Raw genomic sequence first — 18,041 nt, 5'->3', positions numbered from 1 at the left:
CTTGGCTTGTATGCACAATTAGCCACTTACATTGAGTTTAGAAAAATGTTTTCTTAAGTCTATTTACTTTAAAAGAAAAATACACATGTTATAATTGTAATGAAAATCATATGTCATTGAGCATATGGTAAATGTACATAGTGAAACTAAGTTGTTAAACTAATTTTTATAAAAAATTTCATCAATTTTATGTAAAATGTTATATTTATAGTATGTCAAAACATTTTGGGATCTTTTGATCAGTTTTTATTTTTTGACTCTGACAAAATTATAGTATGACAATAATGGTCTGCTAATAAAAATTAAAGGCTTAAAAATAAAAATAAATTTAGTTATTTATATTTTCATATGTTTAATCATTATTTTAATTAGATGTAGGAATTATTAAGCAACTATTGAGATTACTTTAAATGTAATCGATAATTTCAAATATGTTGTGAACTTTTCAAATATTTTTACAGTTGAAAGCATTCCTTACACTATGGAATAGAGTCATTCTTTAAAAAAAAAAGGCAAAATCTCAAAATATCTCTCATTCTGAAAGCTTTTATCATTTTAAAGTATTGAAAAGTAGAAAAAAGAATTGTGTCAATACTATAAAGTATAATCTAAATATAATTATGCTTATATAAAATTAGATGTCATCAGTGTATGAGTTACTAAATTGCTCCACCTGGAATTTAGAATCTATTTTAGCATAGTAAAACAACAGTATTAAAAAGAACACAGCAGGGTCTCAAAAGAAGTGTTAGCACTGAGTATTATTATGGCATTTATAGTCTGTGTGAAACAGCTTTTCATATGAACACTTATAACAGTCTTCGGTAAAAATTCACCTTTACTTAATCCAATAGTTAGCCTTGGGAAATATTTAAAAGTAAGAATCTAAAATTTCATTTCTTGATGTGATGCATGCTGTCCATTCATTAAACAAAATGACTATGCAATACTTATCTAAATTCTGCCAAATATGATAATATCAAGGGCAACTCAACGTGATCTGTAAAATCAACCAAACTACCTAAAATATATTGATGATGAATACAGAAGCAAAATCAAGACTGTTAGATCTGGGGCTAGAGAGATGCACAGCAGTAGGCAGTTTGCCTTGCATGCCTCAAGATGGACAGTGGTTCAAATTCTGGCATCCTATATGGTCCCCCATGCCTGCCAGCAGCGTTTTCTCAGTGCAGAGCCCAGAGTAACTCCTGAGAGCTTCCCAGTGTGACCCAAAAATCAAAAGAAAAAAGTTATGAAAAAAAAAGACTCTAGACCAATTAATGAATCCCTTCTGTCTTGATTTCCTCATTTACTATAAGATTAATAGCCCTTAATTCACAGATTATGATAAGGCATAAAATACTGCGTACAAAGCCTTAAATTGTGCTCAATCCATGACTAATAGTAAACTATAATTTCTCAACAATCTTGATTTCTATGGACTTTCCTATTAAGCTGCTTAAATTCAACCAACATTTGCTATTTACTCTGTCAATAGATGACTACATACGCTGAATCTTAGGTGTGAAATACATTATCTTCTTACATGCTGGCCTCTCATTTATCTTCTTCATTCAATTTTTTTTCTTTTAGATTTCAATTAACACATTACTTTTCTATAAAATGTTCTGATCATCTACATTTATATCTAGGTGAGATCCACTACCACACTGTGTTCATAGTCTTCTGATTTTATTTATAGTAATATGCCTTATATATCTATACCTCATTAGATGATAAACTCTCTAAAGGAGAGAATCTCACAGAATTCATGTTTTATCCCAAATAGTGCAAGACCAGGATTATAATTGGTTTTATTTTTTGGTTTTTTGATTTTTGGGTCACACCTGGTGATGCTCAGGGGTTACTCTTTGCTATGCACTCAAAAATTGCTCCTGACTTGGGGTACAATATGGGATGCCAGGGATCAAACTGCAGTCCATCCTAGGTTAGCTCGGGCAAGGAAAATGCCTTACCACTTGCACCATTGCTCTGACCTCGATAATTGTTATTTTTAATGCCTAAAAAAAAAAAATTAATCAAATAGTACACTCTCTAGTTTAATTGCAAAGTTAGTGATTTTTAGCATTTTAAGTGTACTTACTTTTAGGATTTTATAATTATCAAATAAATGGCCACTCTACTTACAGAAATATAAAAATCAAATACATTGCACTGATACTAGGACTGCTAATCTCAATTTAATGGTTTACCTGGAAAAATTATATATCTTTAATACCTGATCACTACACACATCAGAGATACCTCTAATCAGTACATCATGTTTCAATTGTATATGTATCTGTTCCATTCTGAATGTTTTGGGGTGTAGGAGGATAAATAGGCATATGTTTTTATGCAAAGAATGCAGGAGATGGTGTAACAGAAGAGTGAAATCAGGAATAAAGAACTGGACAGGGAGGAGTATATCAGACAAAAGGAAAATAAAGTTTAGTTATTCATATTGAATAATTTAATCTACTGGCCAAAATTTTAGTAAGCACATTATAAAACCTAAAACATGCTTTAAAGACTTCGAAAGAGATAGAATGGAAAGTCAAAAGAAACTGAAGCTAGATAGAAGAGAAACTAAGAGGAGTCTACTAGTGTATGAGATCAGAGTAGAATTGATTATATCCATTAATGTGATCCCTTTAGGCAAAATAAATCAAGGAAAGAATAAAAAGTGAAAAGTATGGAACCTGTCATATTGTGTTTTATTACCTTTACTTAATAAGGAATCCGATTATGGATAAGAATGATAGATAGTTTCTACTTTAATCCTGTATGACTCTAGATAACTAAAGTAACAGTTTAAATATATACTTTTCAAAATACAAAAAAAGAGAGAAGAAATTATTTCCAAACCATTTTTTATCATAAAGTGAATTGCAGGTACAGATATTCTGCCCTGCTACCATTTAATAAATGTGACATCCTCATGAGATAAACTGCAGGGTTTCTCATTACTAAGAAAGACTTACCACTGGATGCTATCATTTTGTATCTACTTCTGACAAATAAAATCTCCCAGTGTCTGACATAAGCTCTTAAAAACATTTTCTTCAGATTTAAAATGTACACTTAATCCCAACCATGATTAAAATCAATCTTCTAAAATGGACAAACTCTGGTTCAATCTTATGGTTCACTTCAGGTTAAAAGTACATTGAGTCTGTTCATCTACATTAGAGTGTTCATGCTAAAGAGTTATAAAGAACCAATACTTAAAGATCTGAAGTGTTTCCAACTTTATGAGAAAAAAGCAATATATGGTTACTTTGAAAAATTTTGAATATGGTTAAGCTATAGTATCCACTTACAAGTAATATTATAAAGAAAGTAAATAGTTGTGTACTTTGGCATTTAGAATCTGTTTTACCAATGAAGTACTCTAGAGAAATTTCTACCAAAGTTCTCTGCATATACCTAAGTAGGATACAATCTAGAGCTAACTAAATAAATGTAAACAAATCAGCAGCAACCAGCCCCTCATTCTAAAATACTGATAGAATTAAACATAGAGACACAAATAAATTCACTGGAGAAAGGACATGACTAAACCAAAAAATAATATCACCCTGGCATACTGAAGAAATTGGTGAGAAAAGTGACAGTTTTTTATATTTTATACCAGCAAAATAACTGATAGTCAAAAGTGTGTCCATTGAGAATCTATCTCATATGTTGTGCAGAGCCATGTCAGTGAGAAGGTTCCGGGTTGACCAGAACAATTAAAAATAAATAGTATTGGGGCGGGAGAGGTGGCGCTAGAGGTAAGGTGTCTTGCCTTGCAAGCACTAGCCTAGGACGAACCTTGGTTCCATCCCTGGGCATTCCATATGGTTCCCCCAAGCCAGGGGCGATTTTTGAGTGCATAGCCAGGAGTAACCACTGAGCGTCAAATGGTGTGGCCCAAAAACGCAAAAAAAAAAAAAAAAGAAAGAAAGAAAGAAGGAAGGAAGGAAGGAAGGAAGGAAGGAAGGAAGGAAGGAAGGAAGGAAGGAAGGAAGGAAGGAAGGAAGGAAGGAAGGAAGGAAGGAAGGAAGGAAGGAAGGAAGGAAGGAAGGAAGGAAGGAAAGAACATAAAATAAAATAAAATAAAATAAAATAAAATAGATAGTATTGAGTATTCAGTTTAAAATAGGAACATAAGGACCAGAGACATAGCACAGCGGGAGGGTGTTTGCCTTGCAAGCAGCCTATCCAGGATGGACGGTGGTGGTTCAAATCCCGGCATCCCATATGATCTCCCGTGCCTACTAGGAGCGATTTCTGAACACAGAGCCAATAGTAATCCCTGAGCACAGCCGGTTGTGACCCACAAAAACAAAACACACAAAGAAATGAAAAAAGAGAAGTCAATGTAAAATAGGAACATATTGCCAGAGCGGTTGCAGGACATACTGAGGTTCCATTCTCTGGAGTCCATATGGTCCCCCAAGCCAGGAGTGATTTCTCAGCTCATAGTCAGGAGTAGCCCCTAAGAGTCACCAGGTGTGGCCTCCCCCCCCCCAAAAAAAAGGCAAAAGAAGAAAATAGGAACATAGAAGGTCAGGACAGATGACCCTCTTCAGTCTTTTTTTTTTCTTCAGATTAGAAGCTTATTTTGTTTAGTTAAAATATAAAACTTGTCTTAAAATATAAAAATAATCTATCCTTATGAATAACAAACATTTGTAACTATGCAGTGCTTAAATATTAATGAATTTATCTGTATGAATAGCAAACCTTATTATATCCTTATGAATTTATCCTTTTGAATAAATTTATCCATAATTTATTCTTATGAATATTCTTAGGGATACCAAACTTTTATAACTACTGCAGTGCTTAGATACTAATCTTGGCTTGTTTTGCTTTTATGCCATATTTGGTGGTTCTAGGGGTTCTTTCTGACTCTGCATTCAGAAATTACTCCCAGAAGGCTCTGAAGACCATATGATGCTGGGGATCAAAACTGGGTTGATCGCCTGCAAGACAAAAACCTACTTGCTCTATATTAAAAAGCAAAGACGGAAACAAACAAAAATAGCCCATCTCTTGCACTGTCTCTGCAACTTCTAAAACTGGCTTTGAAAAAAGTATTAATTCTAAAGTTCAGATAATTCCATGTACTCTGGAGCAATGGATAATCCCTATGAAGGAAAATCATCCATGTGCACCAAGAGATTTCAGTTGGTCAAGTCTTTAGACATCAGACATTTAAGACTTCAATATCAGAGTCTTCCCCGATGTCTGCACAACTAAACAATTTCATAAACTCATCTACCTCTTGAATGGGAGGCCCAACTAGTGGAAAAATTCATGGATATACAAACCTTGCAGCAGAAAACACTGAGGACCTTTCAAGAGTCCCTACAAACCATGCAGCCACCATATGAACTATATGAACTAATCAACCCAGCTCTGCAGTTTCTCAATTTGTGAGCTACTAATGTGGACACATGAAACCTCTGTAATTTTAATACTTATTTCTTAGTAGGAATAAACTAAAGTAGATGTGAAGTTACCATAGATGCCACATAATGTTACCAAATAAAATCAACAAATGAATGCTCCACAGCTCAATACATCATCAGACAACTGCATAAGATCTCATTGAGAGATGTGACAATTTTTCCAAATTTTCTTTAATTCAATTTTTTATTATAAGTCTGTTACCTTATAGTTATATCAAACAATATTAAGTAACTTATTCATACCTAACTGGGACTAGGCTTTGGAAAGGATGAAAACTGATGACCAGTTTGGTGAGACATTAATGCCAGTAATAACTCTATTGTGAACAACCCTGTAAACCACAGTGTTTAAAACAAATTTAATAAACATTTAAAAATTAAGATTAAAATTTATTACATATTTATTCTGTGAGTGCTAAAGTATCTAATGTTTGAAATGCTAATTAAGTTATCCAACAGTATTGTATGTAAAGATAAATATATGTATATTTATATTGATTATGTTCATATAAAATATCAAACTATTTCTTCAAATATGGGGAATGTTTACCACACTTTGTGGTACTCAGAGTTTATCCCTATGCATAGTCACTCCTGCATTGCTTGGGGAACCATATCTAGTGCTGAAGACAGAACTAGGGTCAATTACATGAAGAGAAAGTGCTTTCACCTTTTTCTAATTCTCTGACCTCAAACTTTTCTCTTAAAAAAAATTGTTTAAGGGGCCGGAGAGATAGCATGAGGTAGGGTGTTTGCCTTACATACAGAAGGACGGTATCACCCCCGAGCCTGCCAGGAGAAATTTCTAAGCATGATGCCAGGAGTACAGGAGTAACCCCTGAGCACTGCCGGGTATGACCAAAAACCAAAAACCAAAAAAAAAAAAAAAAAAAAAAAAGTGTTTAAATATGTCCAGTTCTCAAATATTTTTCATCTACTGTAGGAGAATTTTAATCTTGTATTGACATAAACATATATTATTTTTTTCTAATTCTATTGATAAAATTACAATTTTCACAAAGCTTTAATTGAAAAACCATTTATCTTCACTTATAGCTTGGCATTATTTTATGATGTTTAATTATATTCAGGATAGAAGATATCACTCAGTTCAACAACAAAGCCCTTGAATTGGTTTTGGAAGCCTTTGGTTCAATTATCTGCACAGAGTAAAAGAAAAAGAAAAGAGCTTACTAATACCAATATTGATGAGAATAAAAATTTTCTAATAAAAACTAAATAAGTCAACGATTGTGTTATTTTCAGAAGGTACACTTATCTATAAAATAAGAGTGGATCAAATCTATTTCCATTAAATAGTAGAGTTAGATTAGTTAGCTAAAATATAAAGCACAGAACTAAGTATGAATAATGTTTCCTAATAAGAATCTTTTGTTGACAATAACATGTTAATATGCTAGTAATTACTAGGAGTTATCCTAGTTATTCAGTGTAAATTCTGTTTATATATTGAATCTTTAGAGTAACTTGAGTTGACAATTATTCATACTTTATAAAGATTTAAAAATCAAGACTCTGCTTGCCTTCAATCAAAAATAAATTATATCAGGTTTGAATTCCTCTTCAAATTAGAATTAGATAAAGCTATATAAAACATAAAATACATAACTTCAGTAGTTTTATTACCATGAATTATTTTCAGCTAAAATATTTACTTGTTTATGTCTCGTACTATGCTGAAATTGACCTGTGAACATCTTATTTTAATGATATCTATTTTTAGTAAATCCATAGTAGATTTTTATACTCCCACCTTAAAGATGCAACTAAAATCCTTCTATTCCATTATTTATGCCAGTTATAAATACCTATCACTTAAAAAAATGAATTTCTGTTGAGCTTGCTCAGCCATGACTTTTTGTTATTTCATGTCAGGATGTTGGCACTTTTTTCAAAAAAGACCATGTCTTATTAATAACTACTTAGAGTTAATTTGAAAAATACCTCTCTAAATGTACATAATTTTGTGACCATAAGCTAGATTTGCATCACTTCTAATTTTTAGACTACTTAGTAGACACCTAGATTTTCTTATTTCTTCCAAAACTTTTTAAAGTAAAGAATTTCAATAAGTACCATTTTAGAGAGAAGAAAAGATAGCCTAACTCTGATAAATGGTTACATAATTTAAACATGCGTACATAAACATGTAATAGGTGAATATATATTATAAAGCAATTGAATATCAAAATTTATTTCAAAATTTATAAATTTTTTTCTTTAATAAAAAGATCAGTTATTTTTTCCTTTTAAAAGTTCCTTCCAAAATACACTTTAATTGTCATATATTTTATGATAAAATAACACAGCTGTATGTGGTTCAGTCCCCATGTACAAATCTATATGGTTCCTAGAAACACACTAGGAGGGATCCCTGGGCAGTTATCCTAAGAAAGAATTGATTTAAGTCCAACCTGGATTTTCACTAAAACAAATCAAAGCAAAAAGTACTGTACATTATATTAAAGATAACATATATAATATGTACATATTTGTATGAAAATCTATGTGATATATGTATATTTATTTGTCTACATGTTGAAAGTTAAGTAAAAACAAATTATAGTACTATGTTCTTTGAATTATAATGTTTCTGTCTTATTTGTTTTCATTTGTTTTGATTAATTATAAAAATGCCGGTCACAAGCAGATAATAGATTTTATGCCTCACAAGTGGCGACCTGTAGTTCGCAAAATTTTCCCTAGAGGATATAATTTCTTTATGTCTTTATAAGCTTATATATTTGTTATATTTATTATTATGTTACATTATATTACATTTTATATGATTTATAGTACATTATAATAGATTATGTATTTAATGTATAAAATATGTATTATAATATGTATTAAAATTATTTTACTAGGAAAACCTTGATATTGTTAAAAAGTGGTATCATTGTTTCTTTTTACTGAAATATTTTCTTTACATATCTCTGTTTAGTAAATATATACAAATTAATACTTGAGCATTCAATATTATTTTATTCTGGTGAAATAAATGTTTTATTAGAGTATCTATTCCAGACTTTTCAAAATTATTTTTCAATGCATGTATAGATTATTTTAGGTATGGTGATTTACATAATGACAATGGTAGGGTTTACTGCATAAAGCATTCCAGTATCAAATCCCCCAACTACATGTCCACTTCCTGTCACCATTGTCCATAATACTGTGTGTTTGTGTGTTCTTTTATTTTCAAGCTACATGTCTTACTTTTGACTCTAAGTTCAGGATCCACATGCGATATCATGGATCAAACTGAAGTCAGTTTCTTATGAAGCCAGAACCTTACTGACTGTTCTCTCCAACCCAGTCCCAAATATTTAAAACAAAACTTCCAGCATCTTCTATTGAAATATATGTTATGAAAAAAAATAAAATGTCTTTGAGAATGTATCATTTTTATTAAAATGTTTAAACCATTCTATGTATTTAACTTTTTAACACCATTATATGTTTTTAGAAAGCCCAAAATAATTTTAGATTGCCAGATTCATAAGTTGCCATTTAGTTATTTCTTTGGTAATGTTCCAGATGTCTATCCATAGATATGTATTCATGAATTTCTGATCTATCATTATCAAAATTACTTCACAGTAAATTGGGCACTCCTGCTACTATTTGCCTTGGGCAAACTGGATAATTTCTTTAAAATTGATAGAAGGTTTTGCTCATTTTGTTTGGCTGGACCTTTTCAGCAAGATCTATATATCAAAAACAAGTTGATGCCTCTACTTAACAAATTTTTTAATAACACCTTCATTATTAAAAATATTTCAACTGTTCCCTTGAATATAATTTTCCTAAGACTTTTTTTCTACCAGTGTTCTTCCCTTGTTTAAGATATCATCAGAACCATTATTATTAGTGTTATACATATGAAAATAACAGTAGTAAAATAACATTTACGAGAAAAAATGTACAAAGTAAAGCCAGATCCTTCATTAAACTTAAACCCAGATACTGATTTTCTGCTCTAAATATAGCAATTCAGCATCATTAATATGTGAAATTATGTTACAGAAACTAATTAGGTTGTCTTTCTCTATCTGCGACTGATCTTTTCACTGCTGAAAGTTCACAAAGAGATTTTCATTTTCTTGTTGACTTTTAAGAAATTTTTTCAGAAAAGTAAATTTTTTTTGTGGACCATTATTTTAGATAAAGATTAGTTATTAAACTTGACAATATTTAAAATATTACAATCATGTCTCTCTCATAAAATATCAATTTCAGTATATGTAATCTTTACTCTTATTTTCTTAGTGCCTAATATTTTCAGATAGTACTGTACATCTGGTACATACATCCGAATAGAATTGGAAATATCCTTGACTTTGGGTGAGGTTTTTTCCTGGCATACATATATATATATATATATATATATATATATATATATATATATACATGCTATATACCTAGAGATAAATATTGTTGAAAAATTGTTTTCATAATTAATTCATTTTTGAATTATTTATTTCAATATCTATATTACCTACATACATATATAGATGAGATCTTAAGAAGTGTTGTCAACCTTTATGGAAAACAATAGGAAATTCCTCAAAAAACTGGAAATTGAGCTCCCCTATGATCCAGCTATAATACTCCTAGGGATATACCCTAGGAATACAAAAACATAACAGAAAAAAGCCTTCTGCATATCTATATTTATTACAGCACTATTTACAATAGACAGAATCTTGAAACAACCCAGATGCCCTTCAACAGATGAATGGCTAAAGAAACTCTGTTACATATACACAATGAATATTATGCAGCAGTCAGGAGAGATGAAGTCATGAAATTCTCCTATATATGGATAGACATGGAAACTATAATGCTGGGTGAAATAAGTCAGAGAGAGAGAAATAGAGACAGAATAGTGTCATTCAACTGTGGGATTTAAGAAAATTAAAAGAAATTATCTGTAATAACACCCAGAAACAATGAAGTTTAGGGTTAGAAGGATTGGCTCACCATATGAAGCCTACTACAAAGAGTGGTGAGTTTAATTAGATAAATAACTACACCAACAACTGTTATGACAATGGTAATAAATGAGAGAAGTAGAATGTCTCGAATACAGGCAGAGGGTGGAAGAGGAGAGAGATGGAGGGTATTGGTGGTAGAAAGGTTACACTGGTGAAGGAGGGTATTATTTTTATACTGAAACCCAACTACAAACATGTTTGTAATCATGTAAATAAAATTATTTATTTTCAATAATAAAAACCTTATTTAAAAATAAATAAATAAAAATAGAATCACTGTTATAGACCTTGAATAATTTTCTTGCTCTCTTGTTTCTGTTTCGTTGATGGCTTATTCCACTTTGAAACAGCCTGTGTTCCTTCTGGAACATGGACTTCTCTCTTTTTCTCCATTTACATCTTTAAATAAATTTCAATTAAAAATAAAAAAACATTGGGGCTGGAGTGGTGGCACAAGTGGTATGGCAGACCGCAGTTCAATTCCGGGGCATCCCATATGGTTCCCCAAGCCAGAAGTCATTTCTGAGCGCATAGCCACTAGTAACCCTTGAGTGTCATCGGTTGTAGCCCAAAATCAAACAAAAAAATTAAAAACATAAAGACATGAAATAAATATTGCTTAATTATTTATAATATTAAAATGTAGCAAAATATTTTTCTAACCATGACAACTTGGCAGGACTCTATTCCATCCAGGTCTTCCATCATCTCCCATGATACAGGTGAGTGTTGAATAACCCTGAAGAACATAACCAGCATCACAATAATAGGTAACCGTTGATCCTAATTTATAATCCATTCCAAGTCTGGTGCCATTCATTATATTTCCTGGATCAAAGCAGGACTCTCGCAGTTTTGCTGTAAAATATTTTTGATGTATGTAAGATTAGTTGCCTTAAACTTCTCTTTTCTGTTAAACATTAAGATTTCCTTATTTCTTCCACTAATCAGAAGGGGAACAAAGCATACCATTCTCTCTATTTGAGGGTTCAAAATATAAATCCATTAACCTTGCTTCATCTTTTTATAATTAATATTTCTTAGTAAGAGAAGAAAAGTTTTTATTGGAGAATAAACTATTTCATTAAATTAATAACATATGCAAATAACCTCTTATAATAAGACTTTGAAGCAATTAAAAATTCTTTTGAGTTGGGGCCAGCGAGGTGGTGCTAGTGGTAAGGTGTCTGCCTTGCAAGCGCTAGCCAAGGAAGGACCGCGGTTCTATCCCCCCAGCATCCCATATGGTCCCCCCAAGCCAGGAGCAATTTCTGAGCGCTTAGCCAGGAGTAACCCCTGAGCATCAAATGGGTGTGGCCTGAAAAAAAATCTTTTGAGTTATAATTCTTTTTTTTTTTTGGTTTTTTGGGGCCACACCCGGTAACGCACAGGGGTTACTCCTGGCTATGCACTCAAAAGTCGCTCCTGGCTTGGGGGACCATATGGGATGCCAGGGGATAGAACCAGGTCCGTCCTAGGCTAGCACTGGCAAGGCAGGCACCTTACTTCTAGTGCCACCATGAGTAATAATTCTTGTGTATGTCTTTGAGTCAATAATTTGTAAAAGAAGCTGGACTTATTTACTATTTCTTTCCTTGAGCATCTTTCCCAAAATGATTATACCCATTCCCATCTAACTGAGATATAACTTAATTCTTCTTTTTCTATAAGCTTTACTGAGCACAGAACATTTCAATATTTGAAAGAAAGTCAAACTTGTTTTTTATTAGCCATGAAAAATTTCAGTTAAAAAAACTAACACAAATATTTATATACTTCAATAAATTCTTAGAAAAATGAAAAATATTGGTAATTTTTAGTTTTCTTCTCTGCATTAATTTATTTTCCCCTGATAAATACTTAACAGCTCATAATAATTGGGGATAATAGTGAATAAAAAGGTTTTTTTCAGAGGCTTTTAGTAATTTAAGAAGTTATTATATTAGATAATAACTTATTACTGATATGTTTTTTATGAGGACATATTCTGGACTCTTCTTGAAAACTATGATAGTGGAATAGGGCATTGAGAGACAATTTGATGGGATGGTAAAAGGGAGATGAGCCACGTTAAAGAAATCTTATCCTAGAGTGTGCAATTAGAAAAACTGATTCCTGAGCATCAATCTAAAGCTAGATAAATTAATCATCTCCTAATCATGAGGGTGCTTGAACAAATGTACACACACAATCTATAAACATTACTATAAAATTTCTTCCAATCTATAATATTTTTCCATGTACATGTTATGTACAGCACTTTTAAGAAACAGTGAAAATAAAAAATAATCAATTTGACTTCGATATTTCAGGGGTAAGTCTATTTATTTCCCGCCGATCTATGTGTGTTTCATGAATAAATAAATAAGTGTTCTACAAGAAAAAAAAAGTAAAGAAAACATCACATGAATATTTCTTAATACAAATAAGAAAGCACAATGCAACTTTTAGACATAATTCTAGCCTAGCATTATCACTGGCCTTCATTAAATTGAGTCTTTTGACAGTAAAAGGATAGAAATTTCTATTTGAAGGATTAATCATTTTGACATGACTAACCACCTAATATTTATCTTTTGAAGGTTTCCTTTCTCTTCTTTAATTTTTTTCTTAGAAGTTTCAGTGACTTTTCAGTGAACCAATAACCATCCTAATTTTCTATAAAAGAGAAATAAGATTGACAAATATGAAATTTTTCTTTACAACATTTTTATATTTTTGTCTTCATATGATTATGCTAACATATTGCTCAGGTGCTGAGTGACCAAACTTTTATGAATAAATAATGCTAGTATTTATTTTCTGTAGTCAGAGTAATTATATATAAACATTTTAAAAAACAAACTATTTTTATTAAGTTCTAGAAAGAAGATGAAAATGTGATTTTTAGGTTGTTTTTTTTTTTTTTTTGGAAAATAGTGAACACTGAAAAGTTGACAATGTTGTTTGGTGTGACTAATTTTATTTGCCTAACTAGCAATTTGCCTGATAAACAAATAGGAGAGTAATTGTTTTAGGAGATGAAGAGATAAATTGAAGGATTACTTATTTAGGTTAAATTTGAGGAATATTATAAATTCAGCACAAAGCTGTACATAAATATACTACAGAATACAAAAATAATATCTCTAGAGCTGTATGTATGTATATATTGGTTTTATTATGTACAGTTACAAGTTCAAAGAAAACAGTTTCTAGTTTATAGAAAAGTTGTTCATTTCTTTGCTCTATATTCATATTTGTCTTTGTTTAATGATGACCTTAATTTATGTAATCTTCTTCAACATATTTAACAGTTGGATCCAAAATTGTATCACTTGTAAAGGATGTGGACCTCAGGAGAGTAGTCCTTTAGAAATTATATAGGTTAGCATGTGAGGAGGATTAGGGAAAGCCCATAAAGTACAAGCTATCTCCTTGGATACTGTCCATAATTCCATTATTTTCATTTTCAAATAAGCTGTTTCTCTGATAACTGCATGTATTTATAGAGATAAAAATATTATTTAACACAAGGTAGAAAACACTGACATTAGGTATCAAAAAAGAATAAAAAAACAGATTAAGATCAGGAAAGGCATTTTTAAATGAAGTAAATTTAATGCATTAAAAAATACAGCCACTGTATGTACCTGGAAACTAATCCAGTAAAATATATAAATAAAGCTTCAGAATGTTTAGCTAATGTAGAAACTGATAAGGCAGAAGAAGGATAAATACAGAATGATATAACTCATATGTGATATTTTGAATAACTGCTTGAAGAAACACAGTGGTCTTTGTGAAGAGGCAGATGTCTCAAACGCAGTAGGCTCTGGAGTACAACAAGGAGAAGGAAACAACAGGAGTGAAAGGGGAGAAACGGAAAAGCCTATATTCTCCTTTATACTTGAAAGAGACCTACAGCAATGAGTGCAGCTGTTTACATTGAGCAGTTGTGCAATTACCTGCTCATTACAGAGGACTATAACAATGTTCTAATGCTTTTTTTGGGGGGAGGGCCACACCCTGTGATGACCAGGAGTTACTCCTGGCTATGTGCTCAAAAATTGCTCCTGGCTTGTGGGACCACATGAGACCGGTGTTTTGGTCAGACGTGTGCAAGGCAAACGCCTTACCGCTGCACCACTCCAGCCCCATTATTCTAATGCTTTTATCCTCAGAAAACAGTGCAGAATGTGTTTGGAAACCATGGACTCTCACTACAGTTTTCACTATAAGAATGTTTTAGTGTCTTAACTTTAATATATTTATAATAACCTTTTAAATTTTTTGTTCACAGTGGCTATTGGAAATATAAATTGGTTACCCTGGTTTCACATTACAATTCTATATCATGTTAGACTACAAATACAGTTTATTATGGTAATGTCTTGACAAAATAATCTATCCATTTTCCATCTGATTATGCCTGCTAATATGATCTAATGTTTATGTCCACAGATATCATTGGAATAGATAACTGCACACCATCAACTCTTGCAACAGTGCTCAAGTTAGGCGTCTCACCCTGAACCTTGAATTTCATGCTAGGAACCTGCATGGTTTTCTGCACTAGCCAGGAATCATACTTCCACCTGGGAAGGACTAATGCTGCCTTTGCAGAAGGGTGGGCTTATATGATACCCTGACAACAAGAAAACAGCAACAACTTGCTTTTAGGGCAGGTTTCCCTGCCTTGCCATTTAATGGTGAGAGGAAATCAGAGGATTCTCCATGACACCAGAGCTTCAATATAGAATCTGTGTAAAAACCAAGATCCCTAATTACAGAAGTCTGACTGCAACAACTGCGATTGATGAGAACTTTTCCTGGGAACATAAAGACCCTAGAGTGGACTATTAGTATGTCTAGAGCCTGTAGTTTGTCTTATGACAGGATGGTTCATGAGTATGGTCACCCTGTTTTTTTTTTTTTTTAGTTCAGGAGTAATTCCTTTCTAATTTTCCATTTTCTGCACATATCCATAAAAATAAATAAATAAACCTGCCACACACAACTTTTATAAAACTTTTATATGTATTTTCTATATAGGAACTCCAGCCTTTCTCATAGAACCTTGGGGCATGATTTACTTTTTATTTTAACCTCACATTTTTATTTTTCTACACAATTGAGAAGAAAAAAAAAAAAAACAAAAGAGGATGGGGCCAGGGTAAAGTAGTTTCAGGTGCATTAGTGGAGGTTAAAAAAAAATGGAGACTACCAAAATAAAGAATAAACAAGAATGGAAAGAAATGTATATATAGTTAATCACTGAAAAAGGGCAACAGAATTTTTCTCCCGAATAAAATTTTCAAAATTTAAAGCATGACACAAAAGCAAGTGTTCATATTTACCTTTATATTCTAAATGAAACCCAGTGTAACTGACAGATCCATCACTCCGAAAAGCCAAATGCATGGTATTTGAGCTGCTTTCTATTCTCTCTGGTAACTTGCTGTCTTGAAAACTTCCAATTAATGGGCTATTACTATCTGGTCCATCATATATATAGAGAAAGTCATAGTTTGGTTCTATGCTGAAACTGAAATGTAAATTTAAAAAAAGGAAGAGAAAAGGACATGAACAAGTAAATATCACTGAGGTTATTACATAAAATAGTGCTATGATCAATAAATTCATTAAAATTTATTAAAAATCTATAAAATAACATACTATTATATTATGATAATATAAAATGCCCATGAACAGTATAATATTAAAATATTGCATAAGAGGCTGACCATTTGTTATTTTTTAATCAATTAATTTTACATTCTGTCTTTGAGAATATAATACTTATCATATAAGCTCCATTAGCTCCAGGAGCTAAGCTGATCTAAGATAAAGATTTAGGAGTCAAAGATGTGAGTTTAATATTGGCTTCTTTCTATGCCCAAATGTTAGTTGGGCTATATTAGTTATGTGTAGAGCACAATATTATCTAAATTTTTTTTTCAGAAAAGGAAGAAACCATTATATAATGATAGATAATATAATGGGTACTAAAAGAGGTAAAGTGATGTCCATAATACCCTTTCAGTTATAGTAAGAAAAACCACTGTACCTAAGAGGGAAAAAAAAGAATAAAGAAGAAGGGAAGGAAAGAAAAAAGTAACTGACAGAATGGGCAGAAAAAAAACTGGGGACAACTATAGAAAGAAGTTAATACTACTGAAGAGATTATTCTTGGACACTATACCCTCAAAACTCAACCATGAAAAATTTCATGACAATTCTATCTTATTTTTGAGAGAACACTATAACATTACCTTTGAAAGATAATTTATATAAAAATAGATTGGAAAGTAATTTTAGAAACTCTAAGTTGGCTGAAATTCTTCAAAATGTTGATATATAACTTCTTTAAAATAAAAATAGAACAAAATGCCTTTTATAGACAATTTTAGAAAAGTAGCAGTAATGATTTTTTTCTAAAAAATCGATGGACAGTATATTCTAATAGTCCTTTCTGTTTTATTAGGCATTCTTATAAACATTAATTTGGCCTTGTCAATAATCCTTGTGGTAAAAAGAAGGGCTTAACATTTTTATTTCTCCAATGAGCACATAAGGCCCTGAAATGTCAGTGATCTCCCTAAAGTCAGATAACAAGTGACACAGCTGGAAATCAAATTTAGGATATGCTTCAAGAAATATGGTATTTTATCTTCTAGTTATTAACTAGAATAATTTAATAAACAAATTAAGTCCTATATCTTATATGTCAGAGTTATAAATATTTTCTTTTTTTAAATATAATTTTTATTTTAATTATAGTGGCTTACATATTGTTCACAGTAATATTCCAGGTACATATTTACATTGAATCAGGGGAATTTCCACCACCGAATTGTCTTCCCACAACCGCTCCCATCCTGCCTCCCATTCCCTCCACTCTCCCCCCCAGGGGCTGTTAGAATGCGTGGTCCCTTCTGTGTCTAGTTTATTACTTAGTGGTCTTATAACTGTTTGGTCTTGGTGCCTCCATTACTGCCCCCTCCACTTGGGGGGCTGGACTAGAAAGTTCAAGTTGTGTGGTTTTGTTTGAGGAAGAGAAAGGTAATATAATGGGGTAAAAATCGACTACGCCGACTATGAGCAGAGTCATTCGAGAGGCTCTCATCCTTGGTTTGGGGGATAATGGGGAAAAGAAGAAGGTGAGACACCACAACAGTTCAAAAAGAGGAATCAAATAAATATTTTTAATTAAAAATACCACAAAAAATCATCTTTACAAAAAACTTGTTTTAGGCAGTGTTTTACTACCTTGATAATGGAAGGGTTAAATGCAAAATCCATTCCAAAATTACATGGTCTTTATCATGTAATTAGATGATATGTAATGATATAGTGTCCCATGGAGTCCCTCCCCTCCCCTGTCCTATATCCACCCATAACCCCCAACAGTGATATGCTTCCTAATAAAGACATGCTCAGAACTTGTACTACAAAGTACAATTGTTTGACTTTTATTTCTTAATAGGTGGTCATGGATAATACTATATCCATAACTAAGCAGCAGACTTTTCATATTTGTATTGCTACAATAATTATTTGTAGTCTCAAAGCAAAA

General features: G+C 31.9%; 1 protein-coding gene across 1 annotated transcript in view; it reads right to left on the bottom strand.

Annotated features, from left to right (window-relative positions):
* The window catches only part of CSMD3 (CUB and Sushi multiple domains 3), a 1,236,222-nt gene that overhangs the window by 291,456 nt on the left and 926,725 nt on the right, over window positions 1-18,041 (bottom strand). The window contains exons 30-31 of the mRNA XM_049773958.1: window positions 15,823-16,010; window positions 11,147-11,341 (exon numbers count right to left, since the gene is read on the bottom strand). Coding sequence (XP_049629915.1) covers window positions 11,147-11,341; window positions 15,823-16,010 — 383 coding nt within the window. The remainder of the gene's footprint in view (window positions 1-11,146; window positions 11,342-15,822; window positions 16,011-18,041) is intronic.

Source organism: Suncus etruscus, chromosome 5 (assembly GCF_024139225.1).
Source record: "Suncus etruscus isolate mSunEtr1 chromosome 5, mSunEtr1.pri.cur, whole genome shotgun sequence".
NCBI classification, from domain to species: domain Eukaryota; kingdom Metazoa; phylum Chordata; class Mammalia; order Eulipotyphla; family Soricidae; genus Suncus; species Suncus etruscus.
Note: the sequence above shows the minus strand (reverse complement) of the source record. Positions and strands in the feature narration are given on the sequence as shown.